The sequence below is a fragment of the Myotis yumanensis genome, unplaced genomic scaffold (genome assembly GCF_028538775.1).
Source record: "Myotis yumanensis isolate MYYU_CA2020_CCGP unplaced genomic scaffold, mMyoYum1.0.hap1 SCAF_6, whole genome shotgun sequence".
Lineage (NCBI taxonomy): Eukaryota > Metazoa > Chordata > Mammalia > Chiroptera > Vespertilionidae > Myotis > Myotis yumanensis.
Window position 1 is genome coordinate 46,216,496 of NW_027223757.1, and position 27,844 is coordinate 46,244,339.

General features: G+C 38.0%; 1 protein-coding gene across 6 annotated transcripts in view; it reads right to left on the bottom strand.

Moving 5' to 3' along the window:
• Positions 1 to 6,100: 6,100 nt before the first annotated feature.
• The window catches only part of KLHL32 (kelch like family member 32), a 179,751-nt gene continuing 158,007 nt past the window's right edge, over positions 6,101 to 27,844 (bottom strand). For all 6 annotated transcript variants that reach the window (XM_070418052.1, XM_070418055.1, XM_070418050.1 and 3 more), the window contains 4 exons: positions 25,754 to 25,812; positions 22,048 to 22,240; positions 19,937 to 20,031; positions 6,101 to 6,763 (listed from right to left, as the gene is read on the bottom strand). In XM_070418052.1, the coding sequence (XP_070274153.1) occupies positions 6,602 to 6,763; positions 19,937 to 20,031; positions 22,048 to 22,240; positions 25,754 to 25,812 (509 nt within the window). In that variant the 3' untranslated portion in view covers positions 6,101 to 6,601. The remainder of the gene's footprint in view (positions 6,764 to 19,936; positions 20,032 to 22,047; positions 22,241 to 25,753; positions 25,813 to 27,844) is intronic.

Consider the following 27,844-nt stretch of genomic DNA (forward strand, 5'->3'; position numbering starts at 1 on the left):
CCTTACCAAACCTAAGAATGAGACCAAAAATCTGCCTAAATGATTGTATAGATAATATGTTGTTTTTTTGTGTTGTTGTTTTTTTTTTTAATTAAGCCAACAGTGTTGTTTAGGTAAATTCCAACAGTTGCCAGATGTTTTTCCCTACTCATTCTTTGACAGTTGTCATTAACAGATATATCAGGAAGAAGATAAATGAGAACCTATAAGAAGATGATAAGTAATAATATTCTGGAAAATCTTGATATTACAAATTAACTGAAGAGGTCTGATTTATCTCAGATTTATCTCCTGATTTATCTCAGATTTATCTACTCGTTCTTCAATTAGAGCCTCTTATAATTTAGCATCTTATATGTTTACTAGGGGCCCAGTGCACGAATTTGTGCACCTTGAAAGGAACTGTGGACTGGGAGGCTGCAGTAGGCACAGGGGTGGGTCTCGGCCCATCCTCTGTGCCCCCACCTGGCCCCTCCCATCTGGTGCCAGCAGCAGATGCAAATGCCAGGTGCGCAGGAGCAAAGAATTTTCAGTAATCACCAGAGGCTCGCCCCCATGACAGCGACAGGCGCCCAGCCTTGGTCTGGCACCCCTGCTCACCTGCTCCACCATCTGGCCGTGGCCTATGCCCACCATGTTCCATGCACACCCCCTGCTGATCAGCACACGTCATAGCAATCGGTTGTTCAATCTATTTGCATATTAGCCTTTTATTATATAGGATAGGGGACCAGTTTAGTTTCTTTCAGCAGCTATTGCCTCTTAACTCTTTAACAATCTCATCCAGATTTATTTTACCAGTTGGGCTCTTGACTCCTTTTTGTAGTAAGCATTATTTGGTAAAAAAGCTCTAGTCCTAGTGTTTGGGACCCACCTGATTGTCAAACCTAGCTCTGCTTTGTGACCTTGTTACTTAACTTTGTGAGCAAGTTACTTAACCTTTCTGAGCCTCAGTTTCTTCATGGAGAAAAAAAAGAATACTGCTTTTTCTATTTTACAATGTTCTGATAAGATTCAGTAGGAAAATGTATGTGAAATATTTGGTGACCTGTATTCTGTTTGGATATGCACAGATATGATTACTGTATTATGTATACACAAAGGTTAAAAAAAAACTCTCAACTTTGTTCCTCTTTCTTTAATGTACTAGATGAACGATCCTACTCTTTTTTGCAATGTTTTCTTAATTCCTTTCTTCTGGGACTCTGGTCTTCATTTTGGTTCTATTCCTTCAAGAAAACATTTCAATCCTTTTCTGGTTCAAAAAGTATTTTAAAATTGAAATGTATTGCAATCAGCAAAATATAAGTTTATAGCACTCTCCTAATTGTAATCTGAAGTCTAAAGAAGTATCTGTTGTTTTCATAATATACAAATGGTCTGTTTTCCCCCCAATCAGCTGTCCTTACTTCAATGAAATGAATGAAAGTCTCTTAAAAGACTTCGTAGCAATGAATTTCTTTTCATTATGATCATTATGAGAATGACTTGTTAAACTATTTTATCTACTTAAAGTGATGCTTTTAAAGGAGTTTTATATATAGGTTATATATTTTTATTTTCCAAGGGAGACTGATAACTATATCTGAGAATCTTGCTCCTTAGAGTATGAAACATAAAGTATCAGAAAAGCTGCTGCTGAATCATGCATTAGAGTGAATAACTGTAGATACTAAGAATAACTAAAGTTTATACTTAAAAAATCAATTGCAACAAAAGTGTAGCAGTACAGGTATATGTATGTTTTTTATTTATAAGGAAAATTTTAAAGAAGCTGTTTTTCTTTAATTGAAGAAAAAATTTGATTCAGTTCCTTTTCCTAAAAATCTTCATTTGCCCTTCACTCATTACTATAACCTTATCTTTTTGCATTCCCAGACTTAGAGTACCTTATAACTGCTTCCTTAATATCCATTTTTCCCTAAGTACCATTATCTCTGAGGCTGCTGCTCTGCCTTTTGTTTTGTAAGTCACTCTCTTGTGGTGAAATGAGGAAAGTACATCCTCATTTCTCATGGTCTTTGACCTCTGTGGCATTTGCATTTGCATTTATCTTCTCATCCCTTCCTCAGGGAAACTGCTCCTTCCTACATGTACTGAACTTGGAGAGCACCTTCACATTCTTTTTTCGTGTCCCAGTGCTAAGATCTGGTTCTTCACCTGTTCTTCCTTCAACATTCTTCTGTAGTCTATTGGTAACACTAGCTCATAATTTTCTCTCTCAAATCTATTTCTTGGGCTAATTTCTCTCTAAACCACTCTAATTTGATCCTCCTAAAATCTCTAGGCAACGTATCAGGCTGCCCTTGTCACCTTATATTCCAGTCTACCTGTCTTTATTTTCTACCCAGGTAATACACTGTTTTCCCGAGTTCCTAGCTGTGAAACTTCAGAGGCAGCTTGGATTCTTCATTGCTCCCACTTTCAGTTGATCAGCAGCACAGGCTCTTGCTATTATTTTCCACTCCATGCATCTCGGCTATTTTTTCTATTGAGCACTATAATCTCTTATCTCTGGTCTCTTTTTCTGCAGTTAATCCTTCTCACAGTTCTGACATTAGTGTTCCTAAAGTACTACTTTCCTCTTGTTACTTTTCTGCTCAGGGCCTTCAACTTACTTCCCATTGTTAGTAAGCTGACAGTCAAATCCTTCAATCAGACTTTCTGCCATCTGACTCTACCTTTTCTGTCCAAACTTACCTCTGGCAGAAGACTAGACTGTCTTAGACTGTCTGAATGTCATGTTCATTCTAAACTCTGAGAGTATGCCAGTCAAGTAATTTCTGTGCACTGTCAGATGGAGTATAAAGAAGATGATTGAGGCACAACAGTGTGATGAAGTGATTTTATTAGACATTCAGATTTGGTAATGATTGAATGTTTTTAATTGAACATTTAATGTTTCCATAGGGGAGGAAAATGGAGTATTGACTCTATACAAAAAACATTTGATATTGAGTTCATTTGCATTAGAATTTCATAGTTGAAGACTTTTATATCCTTACCTATTCCTAGCATATTTTCTTTTCTTCTTAAGTGTAACTATTTCTACCTGGGCCTCTATGTAAAAAAAATAATTAGTTGTGGGTTATTAGACTATGTATGTGTTCTGTCATTGTTATCTCTCTCAGGCTTTATCACAAAACTTTAAAGCTACTTTGTTCCTAAAGAATTAATGGATCTGTCTTCATGTACTGTTATGGACTTTGACAGTTTTTAATTTTGTGTTCCCTTTGTTAAGATTATATGTTACACAGAAATTTGATAAGCCTCTGCAGTTGGGAGAAGCCTGTATGAAACCTACCTTCCCTAAATACTAAATGTTACACAGCACTTGTGTTTTGAAGATAAAGATAGGTATCATAGGACCTTCACTAAATGGTGTATTATCAGTACTAAACCATTGCTCTTTGAATGATAGGCTTTTTACATAAACCTTACATTTTTCCAAAAATTAATGTCTTGTCTACTCCTCCTAGGGTTAAAAATATTGCCTTGTCAGTCTAGTGTATAGTATATCCATGTAAATAACATGCTTTGTTAGGTGGTTGATTTGGGAAGCTACGTAGCACATTCTTTTACATATTTAACAACATATGAGAGTTGTATTTTGATTCTGTGATATATATTGGTAAGGTTACCAAAATTAGTACCATATGATTGAAATTGACCATTTTCTGCTTATTAAAGTTTTGGTGTGCTAATAGTTATTTGATTATTGCATTTGCAAATTGTACTTTTAGAAGAATTCTGGGCATTCTTATATTATAAACATGTTTATAAATTAATTTGTGCATAAATTAATGATATGTAATAAAAATGTATTTATTTAACTTAGTCTGTACCTATGATTATTCAGCTTCCCCTTTTTATGACAGATTGACTACTTGAAAACCAAAATAATTTCTATTTTATACTATTGCTTTCATACTCTTCAGTAAAACACTAGTTTTCCAGCTATTGCAGAGTCTGAAGGGAATACAATATACATCTAGTTAAACAAGGAAAGCATAAAGAGAAGAAGTGTAAAAGGTACCCTAATCATAACCTAACTGGCATTATGTTAAGGACCCAAAGAATTTTATTGCATTTTACATTTTAGAGATTCATATCTTTGCTGGCTTTGCCTCCCACACTAAGAACGCTGCCAATATCTATGTAGTACGGCTTCTTTTTAAAAGTAAAATACTGAAATGATGCTTAAATAGTTGGAAGTTTCGTGATCTATGGAAATTCACATTGATAATTTGAATATAAAAGCAATATGATCTTTAATTTTGAAGAGTGAAACTAGAAGATGAATTGCTATAGAATAGTACACTTAAATGGAAAAATATATGAATAGTTTCAATGACCAAACATAGTTTTTTTTTTCTTATTAGCTCTTACTATTGATGATTTGAGGGAAAGGATCTAATTATAAGTGATCTCTGCGTTCTTTCTCTTTTTTAGGGGAGAGATGTAGTAGTTTGTTTTCTGTTGTTGGGCTGTACTTATAAAGGGTTTATAAAGTTTCTGAAAATTATGTAAAGCTTTTATAAATTCTGAGTTCAATTCTTTGAATACTATGTTCACCATGGAAGAGTTTGACAATAGATACTGATTTGTTTAAAATGAATAGTTAGAAATCCAGACAGAAGAAAATCAAGAGTACTCTTAGGCTGCCTTCAGTTACCATTAAACAAACTTATTTTTAGACCATTTCCCCTTTACTTGTTGGATATAGGGTCTGGGGTTACAAATAGACTAATGGTTTTATAAGGTAAAACTGCTACAGGGAAAATCTGTATGTCAAGTAGAAGAATTAATGAATCAAATATTTCTTGCATAGGTCCTTGTTGAAAACATTCTGAAATGCTGTCCATTTTCCTGACCTGGTAAGGCATTTTTAAAATTTAGTTTAGATGGTTTACACCTTTTAAAGAGATTATCTATCATCCTTCTAAATATAAATTTATCTATGTCACTTTCAGAACTGTACAAATACTCTCAAGGTTTTTTTGTTTGTCTAAACTAAATCTCTGTTCTTTAAAATTTACTTTGTCTTCTTACTCCTAATTTCTCTCCCCATCCCACCCTTAAATCTGGATAGCCAGAAGATATATATTTTAGGTATCTTATAATGTATAAGATTAGTGAATTCTGTATTTATAATAAAAATCTTTAAAGTGTTTACATGACTATAATTAGAATTTTCTATAAACCAAGGATTGCTGAATGATTAAACTATGTCTAGGGGAAAAGTCAGTGAAGTCTTTAATAAAGGTGACTTAGATTAGGAAAAGGGGAAGACACACATTTTTTTGTTGTTGACTTTGTTCAAATTGATTATTGAGTTGTTTTCTTTCTGGTTATGGACAAAGCAGATCCAAAAACCTAGCCCAAAAAAATCCTTATGCGTGATTAAAAGTGGTAGTAATATGTGTATTGGTGGTGGGAAAGAATCCCACAAGCACTCAAGATTGGCATAACCTCTAACAAAGTGGAAAACCTCTGTTAGAATTACTGATTCTAGGTTCAAATTTATGTCAAAGCACTTTATGGTACCAAGATTAGTACAGCTAATTTTTTCGAGTATAAAATGTCATTTTTCAATAAATGAATGTAAATGAGATGTTTGAGAGAGTTATTTGAGGCAAGGATTTGTGCAAGTTTAGGATTCTTTGGGTTTGGTAAAGTCCCTTTTTTCTAATTAGCATTATCTCTTTCACCTGCTTTTAGAATCATTTATTCTATAGCATGTGTTTGAAGTTCTACCTAGTAATTTTTAAAATTCAAAAATAATCTCCCTGTTAGGTACAAGATTCTTAAGACAGTAAAATACCTTGGAATTTGAGTAACCTTTTTTTCTTAGGTGAAGTACTTCAGTGCATTTGCCTAATCCTCACACCATTCTTCTAAATTGATATGGAAATCACTAATTATCCTTTTTAAACAGTTGGAAAACTGAAGCTCTGTAAAGTTAAGCCCAAGCTCAGAGTAATTATCATTACTCTGTGATAATTTAAGTTAATATGACTAATAGAAGTACACTGGAATAGCATGCTATTCCAGTGTACTTCTATTAGTCATATTAACTTAAATGCATTATGGCATTTAAAAATTCATGATGTCATAATGCTGGGTCTCTATTGAATAGGGCTGTCTAATGTTAAATTTTTAAAGAAAAATTACAAACCCAGGTTTAAGTAGCAAAGGGATTGAGTATTGAAGTTCTTTAGAAATCAGTGATGACAATACTTGGAAATAAATTGACTTACTAGTGCTGTCATGTTGTCCTAGACAGCACTGGTTAGAAAAAATGCTCTAATGACCATAGAACAGTAATGGACCATTAAGTTGGCACTAAGCTACACCACAATAAAAGTCATACATATGCTATTGTATTGTACATTACATACACTGTAAAGGCTGACAGGAATTTTCAGTTATGTATTTTAGAAAATTGTTCTTTTTTTTTTTTCTAATGTTTATCTGAATGTAAGACCTATAAAACAAGACAAGGAAGCATTGGAGCACTCAGTCTTTCCATGCCCAGTATCCAAAAGTCAGGCTTTTTTTTCCTCCTGTTTGTGATGGTTATCCACAGAGCATTGGCTTTTCAGATGGTGCCAATTCTGTGATGAGGCACTTGAAGAGTTTGAAGATTAGGGCATGTGAAATATGGAGCTGGAAGGAAGCATGCTGCTATTCCATTGGAAGCAAAAGGGAGTGTAGGCCCATAGAATACTTCTTCCTTGCCTTCTCTACTTACATCCAATACCTATAAAGGAAGAGAAGAAGCTTGCATGTCAGACATGACTACTCAAAATAAAGCTGTGTACACATAAAGGAAGTCTGCAGTTCAGTTATGCCATCATGACCATACCTTAGCCATTGCTATTTTTCTTACATTATAATACCAAATATATGTATTAAGTTCCTGCATAGTGTTTATATACTTGTGTGTGTACATATATACATAGGTATATATTTACAATAATTTAATCTTCAGAAGAGTGATGAGGTAGTTAGCATTATCCTTAGGCTGCTTAAATAACATGTTCAGACTAGTTAGTAGGTGTTGTCATATGTTGGGTTACAAATGCTCAGTTGTAAACTGGGGAAAACAACATTGACCTTCCAGCATTGTTCTCAAAATTGGTGACATCTAGCTCTGTCTACCACACAGAATATACAGGACAGCTTAGTAGCAAATTCATAATCAGTTCCATTGATTCTGGAAATTTTCTCGTCATTTCCTTTTCAACCTAGAGTTCTATCTCTTCTTATATGGAAGAGAGTCTCTTCGTTAGTCTGTGCCTGCTGACATTTCACCAAATCTGACAATCTTACTACTAGGAATATTCATTAGGAAAGTTGGTTATATCTCATTTGTCAAATCCATTAAGTTCTTTCCAGCCCCAAACACCTTAATCTATCTCTATTTGAACACCCTCTAACCCAGTGGTTCTCAACCTTGGCTGCACATTAGAATCACCTGGGAATCTTTTTAAAATCCTGATTTCCGGGCCTCATCCTCCGGAAATTCTGTTTCTTTGTTATGGGTTGGGGCCACAACATTAGTAACAAAGAAACAGAATTTCCGGAGGATGAGGCCCAGAAATCAGGATTTTAAAAAGATTCCCAGGTGATTCTAATGTGCAGCCAAGGTTGAGAACCACTGCTCTAACCTCATTTAAAACCTTCCCTGGAAAAGGTCCATGACGGCAGTAGCACAGGTGATGCAGCTCACCCTCAAACAGCGGGATTAACAGGTTCCCAACACATTCACACATGTGCACTGGGTCACCACTCCCAGAGCCCACTGTTGCTCATGCACACTGGGCTGCCTCTCTCAGAGCCCACACCAGCCAGTAGCCCAGGCACCTACCCCAAGCTCTAATGTGCCTCCTCAAACTACCCGGCACACCCAATCAACACACAGATTGCTTCTATATAAGACCATTTTTTTGAGATTTGGAGAGAGCAGTTTCATCTAATTTATATAAACACAGAAATACAAGCGCAATGAGAAGACAGAATATGTCCCAAACGAAGGAATAAAAACCAGCCCACCTCACCCCCCAAAGTAAAAACAAAATACCCTAATAAAGTGGAAATGAGAAATTCGCCTGATAAAGAATTCAAACAGTCATAAGGATGTTCACCAAACATGAGAGTAGAAGAGAGGAACTCCGGAAGAACTTCAACAAAGAGCAAGTATAACGAAGAGTCAATCAGAGCTCAAACAAACAAACAAACAAAAAACAACACAATAACTGAAATGAAAATATACACTAGGAGGAACCCACAGCATATTAGATAATACAGAAGAACAGATTAATGATGTGGAAGACAGATAAGTGGAAATCATCCAAGTAGAATAGCAAAAAGAAAAAAAAGTTGTGTTTTTTTTTGTGTTTTTTTTTTTTTTAATATATTTTATTGATTTTTTGCAGAGAGGAAGGGAGAGAGATAGAGAGTTAGAAACATCGATGAGAGAGAAACATCGACCAGCTGCCTCCTGCACATCTCCTACTGGGGGTGTGCCTGCAACCCAGGTACATGCCCTTGACCGGAATCGAACCTGGGACCTTTCAGTCCGCAGGCCGACGCTCTATCCACTGAGCCAAACCGGTTTCGGCGAAAAAAAAGTTTTTTAAAGAATTGTTTAAGGGATTTCTGGGACATCAAGCACATTAACATTCACATTATGGGAATCCCAGAAGAGAAACAGGGAGAGAAGGAACAGAAAATGTATTTTAAAAAATAATACCTGAAAACTTTCCTAATCTGGGTAAGGAAAGACATTCAAGTCCAGGAAGCACAGAGTTTCAAACAAGATTAACCATTATATATTGTAATTAAAATGGCAAAACTTCAAGATGGAGACTTGAAGGAGGAAAACAACTAGTCATATAAAAGAAAACCCCAAAAGTTTATCAGCAACAACGCTACAGCCCAGAAGGGAGTGGCAGGACATTTTTAATATCCTGAAAGGAAGGAATCTACAACCTAGAATACTCCTGGAAAGGTCATTCAGAACTGAAGGAGAGGTAAAGTGTCCCGGACAGGAAAAAAAGTAAAGGAAATCATAAGACCACCAAATCTGCTTTACAAGAAATGTTGATCTTCTTTAAGCCGAAAAGAAAAGAGAACCAGAAATTAAATATTTGAAAGAAAAATCCCATGTGAAATCATTGTGTTGTATGCCTGAAACTAAATATTGCGTGCCAACTATACTAAAATTTTTTAAAATAAAAATTAAGTAAAACCTTTTCTCCCTTGGATTCCATTACTTTAAAAGAAATTAGTAAGTTTATCACTGACATTGTCCTATTAATAGCTTTCTACCTCTGGTCCCTTTTCCTCCACCTACTTGCTAAATGTAGGAATGATCCAATATTTCAACCACAGACCTGTTGTTACTCTTCTTTAATGATCTTGTCCACTCTCATGCTTCCAGCTATCACCTCAGTAAATAATTCTGAAGTCTTTAACTGTAATAATGTATTATTGCAGATGAAAGGGGCTATTGAGATTTGGTGCTCCAAGCTCATAAAGGAGAAAATCACTAAGGCATAAAATAAAAGAAAGAGTACACTTACAGCTACTTTCCCCCAAATGGACACTAGGTATCTCACCCCATTTACTAAACAATAGACCCAGATACTAGTAATTTAAAATATCTCTATTATAGGCTACATGCAAACTTAAGTTTTTATCTTTTGTTGACTTATGTGTCTTCGTGCAGTACTACGTTTACAGTTATTCTGACTGGGTAAGGCAAGTCTCCCCCATTCACTTAAAATTTTTTCTTGGTTATACTTACATGTTTACTTTCCTAGAGAATTTGAGAAGTGTTCCCCACCCTCCTATGAAAAAGGAAAATCTCAATGGGATTTTGATTAGTATTCATTGAATATAGAAAGTAGGGATCTTCCTATATTTACTTTAACTATATAAAGTTAAGTATCATTTTCAATTAACAGAGAAGAAAACTGAGTTAAAGAGAAAGTTCAATGACTTCTAAAAGTCAGACAGCTAGTTAGTGGTAGAGCCAATAATTGAACTCAAAGTTGCAACCCAAGAGCAAGAATTTTGTGCCATTCATGACATCCCCTCATCTGAATAAAATTTTAGAAGGCAATATAACAGTCAAGGTCATCATCCAGAGAGCCTTTTTTCTGGTTCCACGGAACAACAGAGACTGTATATGTTAAGGAAATACAATCTTTTTAATCTGTGAGAAGAGAAAAGGAAGTGGTGGCAACTTTTCTCCAAAGTACTCTCCTGTAAACTGCCAGAAAGAAGGCATTGGAGAGGAGGGGGTACCATCTTGACAACATACCCTCTAGCCAAAAAAAAAAAAAAAAAAAAAGTAATCATAAGTGAAGAGCAGTGGAGGTGATCTGGAAACGCAGACTACTTGTGCGTACACTTATGCAGCTGCTCCCTTTTGTGCTGCTCATCACCCATGGTGCACCAGATCCGAGCCACCCTTTGTGCCGGACGGTTTGCTTATACACCCACTGCATGAACAAGAGCACCTCATTTTCCACAGGAGTCTTTAATATTTGCCATGAGCCTTCATTACTAACAAGTCCAAATCTCAATCTTTAAACAAGTATGCATTGAAGAGCAAGCTTTTCTCTTGTTTGAGTTGCCCTCCTATGCTAAGTCAAGTAGTAGGAGGAAATAAAATGATAGGCTTTCTCAACATCTGACATGCTTTATCCCTGTGTAGCTGAAGCCTACAGATGACAGTTAAAGCTTTAATTAGAGTACAGAATGGGCAATCTAATGCAACAATTTATTGACTGATACTTTCAATAGAAAAAAAGACTTCAGTTGTGGATGTTAACAGACTAATGTGAACTATTTAAGTGTGAACTACATTAATCTTAGTCAACCATGCATGCCCTTAGAAAAGGGTTATGTAGATTTGTGATTTATGAAAAATTTAAATGTTGATGTTTTTTAGATGTAGACTGTTTTCTCCACCATTTTCCTGTACTTTTCAACCTGCTGATTTATACTTAGGAATTTCTAATGTCTAGTCAGCATTTTCTCATAAACACTATTCCTGTCTTCCATTATCTTGCTTGTCTGTTGGATATTCTTCCAACTAGTAGTAAAGAAGTTTGCTTCTGAATATGTAGCTAGTCTCTCCAACCATCAATACATTACTATTAGTGAACCAAAATAAGCAGCTCCATAGTCACCCATAAAATAAGTATTTGAGATTGTGCAACCATAGTTTAGAATGTATGATTATATAATCTAACCAGTTGTCAATAACTAAAATGATATATGAGAAATCTGTTATCCATGAAGACTTCCATTCCAAATATCTCTAAGTGACAATCTGAATACTTATTATATATAACAGTAAAGACTCGCAAAGGCTTTTATCAAATTTACCTGTGCTTTGTAGGATCAGTGTGCCAGCCGAGAGAATAAACAGCATTTGCAAAATGAATCATTTTGTATGTCAAAATGGCTAATGGAACATAGAACTCGCCAGAATGCTGACTTTTTAAAAAGCAAATATATTAGAATATCTGATCTTAAGAGGTAAAATGTATTCTAATACAGGCATTGATCAAACTATTTATGAATCTCCTCTTATAAAATCACCTTAATTCTGAGGCTACTCTAGAATATCTTTAGTGGTTTAAAATATACCCAAGTACTTTTGAGGACAACAGATTTGATTAGGAAGAGCCAAAAGTCATTAACAGAGTCCTGCCTGTTGCCCAGTTCAAAGTTTTAAATTCTGTAAAGTAAAAAATAAAAAGGAATCCAAAACTCAGTGAAGACTGACAAATACATGTTTGGATGAGAGACTATAAGCACTCCTTGTGGGAAAGCAGTTTGCTTATTTTTATCCAAAAGATATAAGCAAGCTCCAGTACTAAGCAGGCTTCAATTAACTAAAGACTTATTTAAAGACTATAATATTTTCAAAGGACTAACTTGTGGCCTTGATATTTTTCTATTGTATTGCTGTTTAATAGTTTATTGCTTTCCTCTCATTTATAGTATCTCCTACCTTTAGTTTATTCTCTAATGTATTATGCTATATCTATCCCACAAGCTTTGCTATTATTTTTCACTAACCCTCAGTTTTGGATATTTTTTTAAAAACTTTCACTATGACTCCTTTAAGTTATTTAGCAATGTCTTATATCCAAAAATTTAGGGGTTTGTTTACCTCTTTATTTTTTATTTACTGGCCGGGCTATTTAATTTTTTAAGTTCTAACTTAACTGCATTGTAGAGATCATAGTTTATACAACACTTAAATTTTTAAAATATATTAAAGTGTTCTTAACACCAGTACATGATGTGTTTTTATGCATATTTCATTTATGCTTAAGAAAAATATATTCTGGAACTTCTCCAGGATAGATCATATATATGTTAGGCCACAAAACAAGTCTTAGTGAATTTTAGAAGACTGCAATAATATTAAGCCTCTTTTTAAATCATAGTGGGATGAAACTAGAAACCAATTACAAGAAGAAAATGGGGAAAATCACAAATATGAAGAGATCAAGCAACATGCTACTTAAAAACTAAAGGAGCAAAGAAGAAGTCAAAAGAGAACTCAAGCCCTGCTGGAGTGGCTCAGTGGTTGAGTGTCAATCTGTGAACCAGGAGGTCATGGTTCAATTTCTAGTCAGGGCACATGCCCAGGTTGCAGGCTCAATCCCCAGTGCGGGTCATGCAGGGCATAACGGATCAATGACTGTCTCATCATTGGTGTTTCTATCTCTCCCTCTCCCATCCTCTATGAAACCAATAAAAATATTAAAGAGAGAACTCAAAATATGTCTTGAGACTATTGAAAATGGAAATACAACATATCAAAACTTATGAAGTGCAGCAAAATGAGTTCTAAGAGTGCAGGTCATAGCGATAAATGCCTAAGGAAAAAAAGGAGCTCAAACAAAAAAACCTAAATTTATAGCTCAAGGATCTAGAAAAAAGAACAAACCATGCTCAAAGTTAGAGGAAGTGGAAATAAATGAATCAGAGACAAAAGAGATAACAGAAAGTATTAATGAAACTAAGAGCTGCTTTTTTTTTTTTGAAAGATACACCAAGTAGACAAACCTGTAACCAGACTTACCAAGGAAAAAGAATATCAAATAAATTAGAAATGAAGGAGGAGACATAATAACTTCTACACTAACAACTTTGACAACCTAGAAGAAATGGATACATTCCTAGAAACACAAGACTAAAGAAACAAAATATGAAAAGACCAATTACTAATAAGGAGATTGAATTGGTAATCAGAAGCCTCCCAGAAAGAAGAGTTCAGGACTAGATGGATTTACTGGTGAATTCTATCAAATATTTAAAGAATTAATACCAATCCTTCTCAAACTCTTAAAAATGTAAGAGTAGGACAAATTTCCAAACTCATTTCACAAGGCCACCATTACCCTGATACCAAAACCAAGCAAGGGCACTACAAAAAACAAAAATGACAAGCCAGTGTCTCTGATGTAAAAATTCAACAAAATAGTACACCAAATTCAACACATTTAAAAGATCATATACTAGCCCGGCCAGAGTGGTTCAGTTGGTTGGAGCATCATCCTGTGTACCAAAAGATTGCTACTTCAATTCCCAGTCAGGGCACATATCTGGGTTGCAGGATCTATCACTTGGGGTGCCTACAGAAGGCAACTAGTCAATGTATCTTTATCATATCAATCTTTCTTTAGCTCTCTAAACATGGGTGAGGATTAAAAATAATAAATGAAAGATCATACACTATGATAAAGTGGGATGGTTCAACATATTGTAAATCAACCAATGTAATACACCATATTAACAAATGCAAATAAAAGTCATATGCTCATCTCAACTGATGTAGTACAAGTATTTGATGAATTCAACATCCATTCATGATAAAAACTCTCAGAGGTGAGGAGGTAGGAGAGAGATTAACCAAAGAACTTATATGCATATAGGCATAACCCATGGACACAAACAGTAGTGCAGTAGGCCTAGGGAGTGAGTGTGGAGTGAAGGGGGTCAATGGGAGAAAAAAAGAGGGGGGGGGGGACATCTATAATACTTTCAATAATAAAGATAAATTTTAAAAAAATTCAGCCCTAGCTAGAGCATCAACCTGAGTACTGTATGGTTCCAGGTTCAATTCTGGTCAAGGGCATGTGCCCGGGTTGTGGGCTTGATCCCCAGTAGGGGGTGTGCAAGAGGCAGCCAATCAATGATTCTCTCTTATCATTGATGATTGTATCTCTCCCTTTCTCTCTGAAATCAATACAAATATATTTTAAATAAGTAAAATTCATTTTATAAGCACCCCCTGGAAAAAAAAAACCTCAACAAACTGGGTACATACTTCAACAAAATAAATGCCATATATGACATGCCCACAGCTAACATCATACTCGGTATAAAACTAAAAGAAATAAAACTTCCTGTCTGCAGATGACGTGATACAATAACCTAAGGCTCCACCAAAGAACTGTTACAGAGTTAATCAATCAATTCAGTAAACTTGTAGGATACAAAGTCAATGTACAAAGACCTGTTGCATTTCTATACACTAACACCAAACTATCAGAGAAATTAAGAAAATTTCTTTTACAAGTGTATAAAAAACAATAAAGTACCTAGGAATTTAACCAAGGGGATGAAAAGATCTATGTACTGAAAACTGTAAGACATTTATGAAAGAGAATGAAGTTACAAGTAAGTGGAAAAAATATTCTGTGCTCATGTATTGGAAGAATTATTATACTAAAAGCAATGGAATTTAATGAACAAAATGAGCAACAAGCAAAATATAGACAGACTCATGCATAGCAGGCTGAACGCTGTCAGGGGTGGAGGTTGAGATGGTGGATGGTGGAGGGATTGAGCAAAAAAGGAAAAACTCACGGACATGGACAAGAGTGTGGTGATTGCCTGGGGTAGGTGGAGGAAGGTATAAGGGGGATAAATGGTGATGGAAAGAGACTTTGTTTTTGGTGGTGAACACAATACAGTGACAGATGATGTGTTATAGAATTGTGCACCTGAAACTTTTATCATTTTCTTAACCAGTGTCACCCCAATAAATTCAATAAAAAATGAGAGAGAAAAAAACCCAGTCTTTTGGAAATTTCCTAAGGGAAAAAAAAATAAAAGCAATGTGATCTGTATCAATGTTCCAATGGCATTTTTCACAGGAAAAAAAAATCCCAAAATTCATATGGAGCCACACACACGGAGAGAAAAAAAAAAATAGCCAAAGCAATCATGAGAAAGTGAGTAAAGCTGGAGGCATCACACACTCTGATTTCAAATGACAGTAAATAAAACACTGGTTTTGTTTGTTTGGGGGTGGGAGGGAACAGATCAATGGAACAGAATAGAGAGCCCGGAAATGAACCCATCCTATCTAATAAAAGAGAAACATGGTAATTAGCCGTACCTCCGCTACCCTTCCCATTGGCTAATCAGGGCGATATGCAAATTAACTGCCAGCCAAGATGGCGGCCAGCAGCCAGGCAGCTTGAAGCGAACATGAGGCTTGCTTGCTTCAGTGACGGAGGAAGCCAACGTTCCCTGCCTGCCGCTGCCGGCCTCTGAGTTTGCAGTTTGAAACATTGTTACAAATATAGAAGCTAAACAAAACCCCAGAAACCTGCTTTCAGCTAGCCAGGCTTCAGCCAGCAGGACCGCAACATTGTTTCGACTATAGAACCCAAACAAACCAGATACCTGCTTTCAGCAGCCGAGGCCTAAGAGCTGGAGCCAAGCCTCAGAGCTAAAGCTGGCCCAGAATAAAAAAAAAAAGAAAAAAAGGAGCGGTTAGGAGCTTCAGTCACCTGCCAGCCTGAAAACAGCCCTCAGCCCCTCACCCAGACTGGCCAGGCACCCCAGTGGGGACCCCCACCCTGAAGGGTGTGTGACCAGCTGCAAACAGCCATCATCCCCTCATCCAGGCTGGCCAGGCACCCAAGCAGGACCCCCACCCTGATCCAGGACACCCTTCAGGGCAAACCAGCCGGCCCCCACCCGTGCATCAGGCCTCTATCCTATATAGTAAAAGGGTAATATGCCTCCCAGCGCCAGGATCAGCAGAGCCGCGAGGCCTCCTGGCACCGGGATCAGCGTGACGGGGCAGTGCCCAAACCCCCTGATCACTCTGCGGCTCTGTGTGTGACAGGGGGCGGGGCCACAACCTCCCTATCTGCCCTGCTCTGTTCGTGACAGGGGAGGGTACCCCAACCCCCTGATCAGCCCTGCTCTGTGGGTGATAGAGGGCGGCGCCCCAACCCTCCCCCCCCCCCCCCCGCCAACGGTCCCTGCTCTGTGTGTGACGGGGTAGAGCCATAACCTCCCCATCGGCCCTGCCCTGAGTGTGACAGGGTGCGGCGCCCCAACCCCCTGATCCGCCCTGCTCTGTGTGTGACAGGGGGCAGTGCCCCAACTCCCCTATCGGCCCTACTCTGTGTGACAGGGGGGAGCTCCTCAACCCCCTGATCGGCCCTGCTCTGTGCGTGACAGGGGGGAGCTCCCCAACCCCCTGATGGGCCCTGCTCTGTGAGTGACAGGGGGCAGCACCCCAACCGCCTGATTGGCCCTGCTCTGTGCATGACAGGGGGTGGCGCCGCAACCTCCCCATCGACCCTGCCTTGAGTGTGACAGGGGACAGTGCCCCAACCCCCCAATCGGCCCTACCCTGAGCGTGACTGAGGGTGGCATCGCAACCTCCCGATCCGCCCTGCTCTGTGCATGACAGGGGGCGGCGCCCCAACTCCCCAATCAGCCCTGCTCTGAGCCCGACCAGGGGCTGCACCTAGGGATTGGGCCTGCCCTCTGCCACCTGGGAGCAGGCCTAAGCCAGCAGGTCGTTATCTCCCGAGGGGTCCCAGACTGCGAGAGGGCACAGGCCGGGCTGAGGGACCCCCCCCCCCCCCCGAGTGCACAAATTTTTGTGCACCGGGCCTCTAGTGTATATATAATTAACTAATTTTTGACAAAGAAGCCAAGAACATACAATGAGGGAAAGGATAGTCTCTTCAATAAATGGTGCTGGGATAACTAGAAAAACAAATGCAAAAGAATGAAACTGGATCCCTGGCTGGTTTGGCTCAGTGGATAGAGCGTCGGCCTGCGGACTGAAGGGTCCTGAGTTCGATTCCAGTCAAGGGCACACGCCCGGGTTGTGGGCTCGATCCCCAGTGGGGGACGTGCAGGAGGCAGCTGATCAATGATTCTCTCTCATCATTGATGTTTCTCTCTCCCTCTCCCTCTCTGAAATCAATAAAAATATATTTTTTAAAAAAGAATGAAACTGGATCCCAATTTTATACCATACACAAAAATCAACTCAAAATTGATTAAAGACTTGAACATATGACCTGAAACCATAAAATTAGAAAAAAAAAAAACACAGAGGTAAAACACATTGGTCTTGGCAACGATTCTTTTTGTAATTGACACCAAAAGCAAAGGCAGCAAAAGCAGAAATAAACAAATGGGACTATATCAACCTAAAAAGCTTATGCACAGCAAAGGAAAGCATTAAAAAAAAAAAAAAAGGAAAATGCAACCCATCAACTGGGAAAAAATATTTGCAAATCGCATATCTGAGAAGGGTTAATAACCAAAACATATAAAGGATTCATACAATTCAGCTGTAAAAACTCCAAACAGTCTATGTACCCTGTCCATCTTCCAAGGTTTATCCTTCATGAAGCCTTATCCTCTTCATCCTCTGCCAACTTCCTAAATTCATATGCAAGGTCCCCCTTTTCAGAAACCTTAAAAAGGTAGCTGGTCTCCCTCAAGGAATTAAAGATCACGAAAAGGCAACCTACAGAATGAGAGAAAGTACTTGCAAATCATATGTTTGATAGGTGGTTAATACCCCAAAAAATAGAAAGATATCATAAAACTCATCAGGAAAAAAAAACACACAATCCGATTGAAAAAATGGGCACAGGATCGAATAAATATTTTTCCAAAGAAGACATAACAAATGGCCAACAGGTTCATTAAAAGGTGCTCAACATCACTAATCATCAGGGAAATGCCAACCAACACCACACACAATAAGATGTCATCTCAAACCTTATTGTGAGGAAGGCCTGGGGAGGGGGCAGGAGCGGGGTGGAGAGGGTCAAAAAAGGGGGGACTGTAATACTTTCAACAATAAAGTTAAAAATAAAGGCTGTCATAAAAAAGACAAGAGATAAGTATTCATGAAAATGTGGAGATATGAGAACCTTTGTGCATTCTTGGTAGATAACATAAATTGACGCAGCCACTATAGAAAACATGACAGTTCCTCAAAAAATACAATTTGCAAGTATTTTCTCTCTTCCCGTTGTACACTTTAAATTAATAAAATATTAAATGTCAATTATATCTCAAACAGAAAAAAAATTGTTTGATCCACTCAGAAAAGTTTGTTAATTATGTTAGAGTAGTCCCCCTTATCCATGCGGATACATTCCAAGACCTCCACTGATGTCTGAAACTGTGGATAGTACCAAACACTATTTATTGTTTCTTCCTATAAATATATACACTTTACATCTTCTCTTTGGAATATCTAAAATACAAGCATCACTACCCTTGCACTTTCAGGCCATTATTAAGTAAAGTAAAAGTTACTTGAACACAAGCACTGAGATACCACAACAGTGGCTGGGATAACCAAGCTGGCCATTAAGTGACTAAAGAGAGGAGAGCCATATACAGTGTGGATATGCTGGACAAACGGATGATTCCAGTCCTGGGCAGATGGAACGGGCCAGAGAGTTCATCACACTATGCAGAATAGTGTGCACTTTTAAATTTATAAATTGCTTATTTCTGGAAATTTCCATGTAATATGTTCAACTGTGGCTGACCATGAGTAACAGACAGCAAAAGGCAAAATTTGGATAAGAGGGGAACTACTGTATTCATATCTATGCTACCCTTGCTAATTTTTATCTATATCAATACTAGAAGTATGTTAAAGTCCCTAGAAAAACCTCTGGCAAGACAAATCAAGAGAAGAAGACATTTTGAAAGCTTAAGACAAATGAGAAAGTTTCTTTAAAAAAATTTTTTTTAAATACATATACATTTTTCTTCAGTCACAATCAGATGCCAGTTCAATTCCCAGTCAGAGCACATGCTGGGGTTTTGGCTCGGTCCCTAGTGGGGAGGGTGCAGAAGGCAGCCAATTGATCTTTTCCTCTCACATAGATATGTCTCTCTCTCCCCTCTTCTCTCTCTAAAAATCAATGAAGATATTTTTTTAATTTTCCCACAAATATATTAGATAATATGAGTAGTTATAAGGATGTATTTTTATGGAGATCAGGAAAAAGGTCAGGACTAATACATGTCAATATGATATCAGAAAATATCTAAAATAGAAAAACAACTAAGATACAAAATGTAATAAATAATAATAATGCCTTATAATATGTATATCAACAAAAGCTACTGCTATTTTCAATGGCCTATCTGGCAACTTGCCCAGCCTGGGCTGCTCACATGCTGACCAGCCAAGACTATTCTTTGGGGCAAAGGTTGCCCCCATCAGAACAATCATAGCCCCCTACTGCTCACTCTTCAGGAAGGAAGAACACCTTTGTAGGTGGCATTTATGGAAATGAACAATCACAATAAAGAAAATAAAGAAATAGAATAGAAAAACATTTGTGAAGTTTTGGGGTGTGGAAGAACTATTTCATAAATGTCTAGATTTTCAAAGTTTTCATCTCCATTTTTAATAGAGCTCTTTCTTAAGTACCATTTTTGGGATGCTGGATGAGGTTTAGTGGCTGAACTAGCTGCACAATGGGAGCTCAAGCCTCTTTCTACGTGTAAATATCTCTTCATTCAGGAGCAGCACTGCAAAAAATAACCTCCCTGAACCCCTTGACAAACTTCAAAAGGAACTTCAACCACTCACCTGGATACAAGCCAGAGGCTCATTTGTCCAAATCGAATATCCACCAACTAAATAGATTCTCTCATTATGGACAGCAACTCCAGATTCGTTTTGGCCTAAAGTAAAGAGAATTGAATAAAAATTAAAAAAAAAATAAATCCCTTTCCTTGCATGTTTTAATTAACCCTTTTGCCACTGAGAGATACAATTTGCCCTGTGGTGGACTTGTATACTCCACAGGATTTCTGCAGCAACTAATCGCTGCCTCCCTCTACTCAGAGGGAGAAATTAAGCACCATTTCTCAGCAAATGAATGTGTGTCGGATCAGAACCAGGTCATAACACTGGTTAGCCAAGTCAGTAAAAACAGCATAAAATACAGTAATAATAAGCCATTGAGAACTACCAGTAAGAGTTTTATATTGTTACATGCCATACATTTTCAGTAGCGGGGAAAAAAGGTGTATTTTAGAAATGCAAAAAACCTCTCGTACTACGAATGCTTTTAAGGCAAATACTTACATTTGTAAAGTAACAGCTGCAACCCCAAAGCTGCAACCCCAAGAAACCAATAAAACAGAGCCGTGCCCCTAGCGTGCCCCAAAATGAAGACAAATGACAAAAAAGACAAAGTTACTACCCTCCCTCTCTTTACATACACAACAGCTTTAAGACTATATTAAAGTTCTTGAGCTGAGACCAGCCTGGGTAGTCCCTAGATACTGACATGCCAAAATGATGAAAGGTCCCTTCCCCATTTAAAAAAGAAGACAGAATAACTCACTACCACATATTCTTCCCTTGAGGCCATCAAAGAGTGAGACAGTCTCTTTTTATTGATGGGCTGACACAGGATTGACTCGGGTAATAAATAAGCTGGATCCTATAGCAGACAGATCCAGGGACCGAGGGCTCGGGCACCTCTACAGCAACTTAGACCAGAATTAAGTACTTGTAGGTGGGCCTTAAAAATCAGGTTTTCAAAAAACAAAACAAAAACAGCTCAGTGCAAAACACTTGAATCTCTCCCACTGGCTATGCCTTCAGTGGTGTTTCCCCAGCACCAGCAGGTGGCTGAGGGCCCACTGGGCATATTAAATCGCCTCCAAGCACTAGTCTGCCCACCATTCTGAGTCTGTGATTTTCCTATTAGCAGAGCAGCCTGGAAGGGATCCGGTCACTGGTGGTTGTTAATGACACAGCTGACAAGGGAGAAATAGTGTTCAACTCCATAAAGAAATGTCAGGGGTAAGCTGTTCACCGCTTCCCTTTCATTCCCTTTCGGGATAAGGATGGCCCATACCTAGTGCTGCCCTGTGGTAAGGCTGGGATGGCGGTGTGTGCCCAGAAATGCTGCCACACCCCTATGCTCAGAACTGCTCAAAGGTTTAATCTTTAGGAGAAAACAGCCAGAAACAATATTCAACCGTGACAAAAAATGAAAACCATTCTCCTGAACTTATAAGAAATGACGACTCATGCAGAGACTCCCAACTTGCAACTGTGCCCTCCAAGCTTTCCTGACGTCTCTCTTCGCTCTGACACCAGAGTGCATTGATGCAGATGGCCACTCCAACTCCGGCCATCCCGCCTCTCACTAAATTACTCCTAACCAGAAGGTCTCCTCAGTGTCTGATTGTGGAGTAGGAACTGATGACATTGGGAAGGATGTATCCCTGACCATTAATGCCTGTTTTGTTTTGACATGCACAGTATATGAAATACAAAATGCGTTACAGCGGTAGTGTAAAAGCAAAATAAATAAGTAAATAAATAAATAAAATAAAATAAAATAAAAGGAAATGACAACTAAAAGTAATGAGAAGTAAAAAATGATTTGCTTCTGTAAAGAGTCATTAACTCTTTCCGCACCCGGTTCCTCCTATTTGTATTCAAGTTCCTATGTTAATATATTGACAGTAATGGACTTGACATGCTCTTAGTCACATGAGGGCACACACAAAGGTCAAACTAGATGCTCAGCCACCTGATGGGGTGAAGTTATGTGAGATAAAGAATGTGCACCTTTCTAGTTAATAAAAACAAGTTATTCTGTTGTCGTGTACTCAGTATTTAGAGAGGAAGCTTCTTGAATCTTAGCTTTTCCTGATTTACTTAACAAAGGTACTTGCCAGTCAACAGGTTGAAGTTACAGCGTGTCCATTGGTCGGTGTCTATGTTGTAGGAATCTATATGCCGTACCAGGATCCGGTCGTTATTGTAGTCCAGGTCATTGCCTCCAAGGACGTAGAGCTTCCTATGGACTGCAGCCATGGAGTGGTAGACCCTTCTCTGCAGCATGGGGCTGCGGTTTATCCACTTGTTCTGGAAAAAGAAATTCAGGTGAATTCTGTTAATAGCAGATCTTCATGGCAGAGAACAGCTGTGCCTCGTTAGTAGTGGGGACCTAATGTTTGTCAATCACCTTCTGTTTAAATGTTGTTCATATACTTTGAAAGGAATGGGCTTCTTCCCTGAGAACAAGGGCAGAAACACCCACATGTTCCAGCTCTATTTTTCAACTTACATAAGGCATTTCCTCTTGTTTGGGTTGCATTTCATAGAGCATTTCGCATTTGTAAGGGAAGCATATGAAAATATAGAAATTGAGAGAATTTACTTATGCAAATTAAGAGTGAAAGTGCATGGCTGGTATACTGACTAAGGTGGTGTGATGATTAAGAAACAGGCTCTGGACTTTGAATACCTGACCTCATAACCTGTGTGTAACCTTGAACAATTTACTTGACCTCTCTGTGCCTGTTTCCTCATTTGCAAAAAACAGCAGCTCAATGCAAAACACCTGAACCTCTACCATTGGTTATGCCCTCAATAGTGCCTCCCCACTGGGGTAATAATAGCCACCTGCCAAGACTGTTGTGTAGGTTAAATGAGCTAATACACATAAAGCATTTAGAACAGTGGTTCACAACCTTGGCTGCACATTAGAATCACCTGGGAATCTTTTTAAAATCCTGATTTCTGGGCCTCATCCTCTGGAAATTCTATTACTTTGTTATGGGGTGGGGCCACAACATTAGTAACAAAGAAACAGAATTTCTGGAGGATGAAGCCCAGAAATCAGGATTTTAAAAAGATTCCCAGGTGGTTATAATGTGCAGCCAAGTTTGAGAACCACTGATTTAGAACAATGCCTCACACATAATAAATGTCGAATAAATATACACTTTTTAAAAAGTATTGTGTTAATCACTGACTATCCCCAGACCCTACCTAAGTTAGAGTGAGGGTGGCTTTGCTGTTCTTCTAAGATTAACCTCTTGAGACCAGTGGAAGAGCTAAGATTTGGTTCAGCAATGGATTCCTTCATTGCCTTTTATCAGCCTCCTTTAATGTATTTGCAATCACATTTTCTGTCAAGCTGAGAAAAGTTATTTTTAGGCATTTATTGGTTTTTGTAGAAGGCCAAGTTTTATATGATAATTTTAGGCAATATTTGGTTCTGGGTTACTCTTAATAATAAGAACAGTATGCTCTTACAATAAGGCTCCTATTTAAAATATAATGTAAAATTAGATAAAAATAAAATATGACTAACTTTATATCTCAACTAAGTAATGGACAGGTAAGTAAATATAACCATTTTCTTTCTACATAAACACAAAACATACAGGAACAACCCAGATTCCTTTCTGCCAAGAAAAATTTGGATTTTGACCAGAAAAAAATCCTATGATGTTTAGAATACATAGAATTTCAATAGTTCACAAAGCTGTAAAGGAAAAAGAAAATGTTTTGTATAAATATTGGGTATTATCTAAAGGTATATCTATTAGCTCATTTCTAATTTCTCTTTTAAAGTTACACTCAAAAAAAAATGAAAGTGGTTTGTACAATTTGAAAGGCTTGCGTTTATCTGTTCCTCCTTTTTTGTTGTTTTTATCATCATCTGAGAATATTTTTCCATTGATTTTTTAGGGAGAGTGGAAGAGAGAGGGAAAGACAGAGAAACATATCGATTGGTTGCCTCTTGCATGAGCCCTGACCAGGACCCAGGCCAGGGAGGAGCCTGCAACCAAGGTACATGCCCTTGACCAGAACTGAACCTGGGACCCTTTGGTCTGCAGGCCAATGTTCTATCTGCTGAGCCAAACCCACTAGGGCTGCTTCTCCTTTTTAAACATGTCATACTAAGAATCTCCTTCCAATTAAATGTCTTCTTTAATAAAATAGTCAAACCTTTCTTTCCGGTAAGAAATATCTTTAATACGTTACATGGGAGTGGATTTACCTCAAAACTCTGATGATACTTTTCTTAGGATGCTTTCTATGAGGCAACCCTGAATAATATTAGAAATTGGCGTCTGCATTAGCGGTCCGGTCCCCTGCCATAGGACTGTGGACCCCATCTGGTTTGCAAAGCCTGCCTGCATCCCCTGATTACATCTTTAGCCTCCTTCACTGGCGTGCCTGCCAGGTGAGCCAACAACCGCTGCAAAGGCAAGGAAACAGAGAGGCCTGGTGGGGTCATTCCTAATAAGCTAGCATGTGAATACTAATCAGTGGTGGGGAAGCAGAGGTCACCCCAGCCTGCCTGTTGGCAGGTAGCGATGTGCTCTGTGGCAGATGGCGGGCATTATCGACTCTCCACAAAGGCCTCGCAGTGAAATAAGCACCGGGGCTGGATGATAGAGTTATTGAGATTCTGAGCAAGATGCAAGCAGATGTGATGTTTGCCAGAACCCACTGTAAACAATATGCCAGCAGAATTTTTAAAAAGAGCATGTGTGTACAAACATGAGACAGAAGTCATTTGAGAAACGTTAACACCTTCTTCCTCTTTAACCACGTGTGCACTGAACTCAAGCAACTGCAATTAATGATCCCTCTTGAGACATCTGGCCCATGGACATGTGGTCTCTGAAATCTACAGCTTCTAATGACATCAGGAAACACACTTGCAAAGACAGAATTACCTTCCTTAAATTCAGAATTAAGTAATTGTTAAAATAAAAATATTCCAAATAGATTGAGGTCACTTTGGACATACACTTGGTGGCTAATCCCAAATTGGACAGCCAATGCCAACCTGTTGTTTCATGTTCCAGTATTTCCAGCAGACAAATATGAAATCCCCAGGTTAAATTATTATGAATATTGTCATAATCATGAAAAAATTGACATGACCAAAATCATAGAAATAGCAAATTTCAGCCCATATTTGCTAAAGTCATAGATATTTAGGTAGAAGAAAAGAGAATAAAAATAGTTATTTGGGGGGGGGGGGGATGTTATGTGTGCATGAGAAGTGGCAGAAGGAGGGACAGGAGCCATCATAATGCTTTCAGTCCAGGCCCCAGTTATCAAATGAAAAACAAACTCTTCAGCTACTTCTACTTTGGATGTGTCCTAGACCCTGTTCTAGGACATTTTGGCTATACTGAGTTAAATAAAAGTCATCATTTTATTTTGGAATAATGAAACCATAAGCAAGTCCACCCCCATCGCCCATGACATGCCTTCTAAAAGGACATAGCAACAGGACAATCCCAATCCTTTCTTTGGATGCCTCTGAATATGAACAGCTACTTGAGATAATGGAAATATCTTCCCCTTTTTTCTACATTGGGCAAAACTCGGAAAGAGTTAAGCATGTTGTATAGAATAAAACTGAAGGAGCTAAAACTTTATAAGAAAAAAAAAAAGCAAAAAGCAGTTTATCCAGATGCTTCCTTTTCTATCTAGGTTTAAGATGCGTGTGTGTGTGTGTGTGTGTGTGTGTGTGTGTAGACTTGGCATTCCAACTACTAATTACTGTAGACATCTTTTAAAATTCATTTTAATTAAGGTAATGAGCTCTTCTTATAGGATTCTTACCTGGTTAGGTTCATACACCATTAGTCTATTCTGATACTGTGCGGTGTTAGTTACTCCACCTGTATGTAATGGATTAACACGTGTTAGAGCTTTCATGAATAAGAAATAGGATATTCCAACATAAGAATGAGATACAATTAAAGAAAAATTAGCTACTGTTGAGAATTTGTTTGTATACCCTTGTGGTGAACCTATGCCATAATTAAGAAGCTTATTTTGAAGCCGTTTCATTTTCAAGAAACATTTCAGAAGCAATTCAGTTGAGAGCAAGCAGCAAGTATGCAGAGATTAGCAAGAGATCCCCAATTCTGGCAAGATCCCCAACATGGCCAGAATGAAGGGAAATGAATAGAGAGGGAGGGGGAGTGAATACAGCACACAGACAAATCTCTGCAGTTTATGCCAGGAACATAGTGTGTAACTTTAGCTAAATTGACAGTTTTACATCTCTAGTCTTCTATATACTAACACAGTGATATCCTGGTATCTCTTTAGAACAGTGGTTCTCAACCTTCTGGCCCTTTAAATACAGTTCCTCATGTTGTGACGCAACCATAAAATTATTTTCGTTGCTACTTCATAACTGTAATGTTGCTACTGTTATGAATCGTAATGTAAATATCTGATATGCAGGATGGTCTTAGGCGACCCCTGTGAAAGGGTCGTTCAACCGCCAAAGGGGTTGCAACCCACAGGTTGAGAACCACTGCTTTAGAAGAACCATATCTAAGAAAAGACATTACTTATAAAAAGAAATCTAGCTGTGGTCAGTGTGGCTCAGTTGCTTGAGTGTTGTCCCATGCATCAAGAGGTCACTGGTTCAATCCCCATCAGGGCACATGCCCTGGTTGCAGGCTGGATCCCCAGTAGGGGGCATGCAGGAAGCAGCCGATCAATGTTTCTCTCTCTCTCTTCCTCTTTTTCTCAAATCAATAAAAACATGTTTTAAAAAAGAAATCTAGAACCAATGTTATCCAATAGAATATAACACGACTCACAAATGTGAGTCACATATGCAATTTTAACTTTTCTAGTAGCCACATTAAAAGTAAAAACAGTGAAATTAAACCAAATATAAATTTCATTTCACTAAAAATAGCCAAAATATTATCTTTTCAACATGATATCAATGTAAAAAATATTGAGATATATTTTTTCATATTGTCTTCAAAATCCAGTGTATAGTTGACATAGCATATCTCAGTCCAGATTAGCCACATTTCAAGTGCTCAGTAAACTACAAGTGGCTAATGGCTACCATACTGGACAGCATAGTTCTAGAGCATAGTTGCTGCTGTCCTCAACTCTTTTAAAGCCCTCTTGACAACCGCTTAGATCCAAAAAAAACCTGAAACCTTCTGCTTAATCAAGAACAACTTAAAAAATCATTACACCTTTAGCTAAATTTCCCATACTTCTTTTCATGTTTGTGGTAAACATTGAGCCCTATAAAACACAGAAATACTTGATTCTACTTTAATTTTTACCATTAAATGGAAAAGCTAAAAAATAAAGCAGCAAAAAGAAAATAATATGATATAAATGTTAGGCAATAACAGAAATATAAGTACCTCCCCCCTCCAATTCTGTCTTTAAAAATATTGTCCCACACATATATTACTAGACACTTGTATAAAATGAATAACATTCTTATTTTAATAAGTATCACAAAGAAGCAGCTACTTTTGCAATAAATATCTAAAATTGAGGCAGACTAAAACGTCTCCTATTGAATTTTTTTGAAAGATCCAGTGACATGGAAGCATGAAACAGATAGGGAAGTGGGGAGAAGGGCAGGAAGAGATTAACCAAATAATTTATATGCATATATGCATAAACCATGGACACATATAATAGTGTGGTAAAGGTCTGGGGGAGGGGGCGGTGGGAGCAGGGGGGAAGGGGCCAATGGGGGGAAAAAAGGGATATCTGTAATACTTTCAACAATAAAGATAATTTTTTTAATGAGTACTGTTACAATACTGTCCAAGACAGCCTTATCCCTGTCAGCTTGACTATACACAGGCTTCTTCCTGCCTCTAGGCCCCTAACTTCCCTCTTCATAGAGCACTAACTTTAGAAAACTTTTAA